Source organism: Carex rostrata, chromosome 19 (assembly GCF_964058835.1).
Source record: "Carex rostrata chromosome 19, lpCarRost1.2, whole genome shotgun sequence".
Taxonomy (NCBI): domain Eukaryota; kingdom Viridiplantae; phylum Streptophyta; class Magnoliopsida; order Poales; family Cyperaceae; genus Carex; species Carex rostrata.
The window spans coordinates 3,274,293-3,278,249 of record NC_135936.1 but is presented as its reverse complement, the minus strand read 5'-3'; the positions used below and the strand labels follow the sequence as shown (position 1 = coordinate 3,278,249).

At 35.4% G+C, this 3,957-nt stretch overlaps 1 protein-coding gene across 1 annotated transcript; it reads right to left on the bottom strand.

The window, feature by feature from the left end:
* Positions 1 to 269: 269 nt before the first annotated feature.
* Positions 270 to 3,278, bottom strand: LOC144571801 (homeobox protein ATH1-like). Its single transcript, XM_078321181.1, has 6 exons — positions 3,002 to 3,278; positions 2,830 to 2,876; positions 1,627 to 2,411; positions 883 to 1,235; positions 682 to 742; positions 270 to 548 (listed from the first exon to the last, which is right to left on the bottom strand). Exons 3-6 carry the CDS (start codon positions 2,365 to 2,367, stop codon positions 423 to 425), a joined length of 1,281 nt encoding a protein of 426 aa, XP_078177307.1. The 5' UTR covers positions 2,368 to 2,411; positions 2,830 to 2,876; positions 3,002 to 3,278; the 3' UTR covers positions 270 to 422.
* Positions 3,279 to 3,957: the final 679 nt, after the last annotated feature.

Sequence of the window (3,957 nt, the reverse complement as noted above, 5' to 3'; positions counted from 1 at the left end):
CTAAGCCCAAAATAAAAAGATTACAGAATCAAAATTTAACAGGCCGATTTAGTAAACTTGATAATAAATCATTCGAAATCCGCTTAAGACCAAACCACTAAATTTAATTACGGGGCCCAATACTTCAACATGTGTAAGTGTGATGAAGATAATTCCTTCCAATATAGATTTAATGTAAAACAAGGTAACCTAACAAGATTTGGGAATTTTAACCAACAGCCCATCGAAAGTTCGAAACCCACCAAATCCATCTAAAGTTCTAAACCCACTTAATACTTGGATTCATTTCATTCAATGGGAAGGAAATAGATACATGGCATGAGAAATTAATCTAACACAGAAGTAAATTCTTTTACTAATGGTCTTAAAGTGATAACACCCATGCCTTACAGAACCCTGATAACAAAATAAATAAATTTTATTTAAACAAACAATCCAGCTGCTGAGTTTCCCTCTTCATTTTCTTTTGTTTTATAAACCTCAGCATACATTTCCTCTATCATAGGCTTCCATAGCCTAACCCTTGCATTGATAAACCAATTGGATACCTAAAATGTCACAGTAATGAGATAATCAGACTATCAAATTTTAGACAAGATGTAACTGTATAAAATTGAATCCTAAAATGAGCACACACTTGTATGGGAGGATTGATATAAGCATGAGAAAATTGTTACATACCTGGCTCCTGGTTAAACCGCTTTTTACAGCAAGCACATCCTTCTCATTATCACTAGGATACCTAATAAAAACAAAAGTACATAAAAAAAAATATATGAAACCACTTCCTGACTTCTTCGCTTACATACACTGCAAGAGTGTAATTTATAAGAAAGAGAAAATAAGAGAAGATAAATACAAAAGATATTATAAACAACTTACGGGCGCAGAAAGTTCTGGAACATCCAAGCCTTCAAAACTGAAACAGATTTTTCAGGAAGGCCCCTCTGAGGCCTCCAGATTTGCAATTCTGTCCTCTTCAATTGCTTATCTTTCTGTGATGCCCAGTTCTTGATGAAGGAAGATTCAAAGGTCGCATCTTTACTGGTGTGATATTTTGGAAGGGAAACTATCTCTCGTGTGATTCTTTTCCTTAATTGTTTGTAGAGAGAAGAGATTGTCAGGTGCGCAAATGGGGCAACAATGTTCCCGCTGTTGTGCAAGTCAGTTAAGGCATTGAATTTGGAGATTATATTTTGAATCTCATCCAAGCACTTGTTATATTGGTTATCGACCTGAAATTAAAAAGAGGCAAAATAAAGAAAGCATTAACCAACAGACAACGGATTACAATTGATGCATGTTTGTATCATCAGCAGAAGTCATAATGGTACCAGTACCAATACAGGTGCTGCTAAATGTATGCACAGGTACCCGTACTGCATACTACTTTTCCACATGGAATTATTATTATTACTATAATCAAACCGATACCATACTGGTCGCCATAAACCTGGTATAATCAGTACATATAAGAAATAGTGCTAAATACACGGCATCTTTGAGGTGATACTGCACCAGTAATCTTCCAAAATTTGCATTGGTATGGTACACAGGACTGGAGTCACTGGACCTGACAGATACTAGTGTTGTGACCCTTGGTAGTTGATAACGAAGCCCACATACCAATTGAAGCATGCGTAGCAGTTCCGCTTTGGATGCATTAATCTCTCGTTGCACGAAATTGCCCTCCATATCCACATCAGCACATGTAACACTACCAGCCTCTTCTTCTAGACCCAACATCTCACTTGAGTCAACCCCTGAAACGGCGCCTCTACTAGAGCGTACTGGTTGGGTACTAGGAGAATTAAAACCACATGCTGTGTCGGCTAACACGTAACTCGTAACCTCAGAAAGAATTTGTTGTACCACTTGTAGGTACTTTGACTTGACATGAGAACAGTTATCAGGTCTATGAAAAGGGAGCTGACCTGATTCAAACCCGGTAACATGACTCAGATTTGAGCAGCTTGGCTCTGACAACTGGGATCCAAGAGTCAGGGATAGCTCGTTATTTGCAATATAGTAAGATGAAGGGATGGCAAATGTAGGCTCTTGGTGGTTCAAATTTTCATAGTAGAAGTTCAAATCCTTTTTGGGAGTGAATAAGAATGAGCCGGCAAAGGAGGGCTGAATTACAAAATTGGAAGAAGAATTAGCAGTAATACAGCTATCACTTGGGTTGATTGAGGTTTCTTCCATGTAAGTAATTGTTTCTTGAAAATGAGGGGGACCTAACAGAATGTTGTTTTGTATGAAATCGGTATTGTAGCTGGAGTCGGTACCATGAGGCATGCAATTTGAAGGAAATGGCAGAGCTGCTTCACAGAAGAAGTCGGTGTTCGGTAGAAGAAAATTGTTCATTTTTAAATATTCTGAGAGAAGCTATTTGGAATCATATGATAGACCTGAAATTTCAAAAATGCATATAGAATAAGCCCCTTGTAATGTTATTTTTAACTTGTAGAACGTCTTCTTGCCAACGTTCTCAAAGTAACAAAAGCAACTTCTTTCTTATATATTTTTAATGATAAATTAACTAAACAGTTATAGTAACAAACAGTTAAAAGAAAAAGAAAAATAGTACTACGAAAAATACAGTTAAAATGAGAATAGTTTGGTACCAGTCTCATGCAATTTTATTAAAAATCATTTCAGTTACCTAACTAAATATTTAATTTATCCAAAAGGAATCCTAGTGAAACCAAAACAATCTGAAATGAGAACACACACAAACAAAATCTAAATAATGAAAACATTTCAGCTAATCATTGATCAGTGAGATGAAATGGTAAAGAAAAGAGGTAAAAGATCAGATAAACAAACCTTCTGATATTAGACAAAGTACCCTGACGTAATCTCTTCAAAAAACCCTGAAAAAGAGTAAAAATCTAAAAGTTAAACATGCTCTTACAATTAAAACCCCTTTAGAACCATCCTAAAAAGGAAAAGAGGCCATTTCCATATAGAAAGGGTACAGGGGAGAGAGTTCTCTTACCCAATAATGAGAGAGAAAGAGGTACAGAGAAGGGGGGTGTTGAGAGAGAGAATGAATTCAGAGTCTCTCAGGTAAGGCCATGCTTTTAAAATACGTACAGACATGTGGCCAAATAGAAGAAACCGCTTGTTCTCAAGCGATCAGAGACTTGGGTTTTCATACAGCACAAAAAAACAAGATTATGGGACCCAATTGTAAATGTGCACTATACCCTTCCCCTTTTAACCTCTTATGAGCAAATTTCACGAACTTATATTAAATGATCACCGAATTTGCATCAGTGACTTTGCATTGGTCAACATGTATGTCAAAAGTACGTAACATAGAATAATCCTGTTGTTACTACCATAAAAATTTAGGTCCCCTTACCCAAGGGCTTTGAAATAAAAATAAATAAATAATTTAGGTCCCCTCATCTTATTTCGAGGCTATGGTACTATACATAGCGTGGATTGGTATGTATTATGACAGTATCTCTGTTTTAAATTCTATTTATTCAATTTGAATCGTTTAATATGATCTTTGTTTAACAACAATATGATCTTCGTTCAATTTTAAAGTCTTATTTTCTCTTAAAATTTCCTCATAAAATATTGCATAAAGTACTGTTTTCTCTTAAAATTTCCTAATTTATTCGGAAATTCTGACAATGTATAAAAAAAAAAACAAAATGTTACATAACGGTGAACCGGTTAATTTTATTTTTATTGCACTAACAAAAAACAAAATGATCGGCAAATGTCCATCCAGGAAATAGTTATTCTTTTATAATATGTGCAGGTGCTATCCTTTTGGGATTAGGAAACAAACAAATATCTAACCAGATAGAGATGGCTCAGTTGTCCAAAATTGATTTGAGATGTGCTAGGTTAAGAAAAATAAATATAGTTGGGCCAAAATGAAAAAAAGCACTCTGCTCCCTGTTGTGCTTCATACATGATACATGCAGTACAAGT

Coding starts and splice junctions, on each gene's coding strand:
- LOC144571801 (XM_078321181.1), bottom strand. CDS start 2,367: ATGAACAATTTTCTTCTACCGAACACCGACTTCTTCTGTGAAGCAGCT. Junction 1,236..1,626: donor TGCTACGCATGCTTCAATTG/GTATGTGGGCTT, acceptor TTTTAATTTCAG/GTCGATAACCAATATAACAA. Junction 743..882: donor TTCCAGAACTTTCTGCGCCC/GTAAGTTGTTTA, acceptor TGTTTTTATTAG/GTATCCTAGTGATAATGAGA.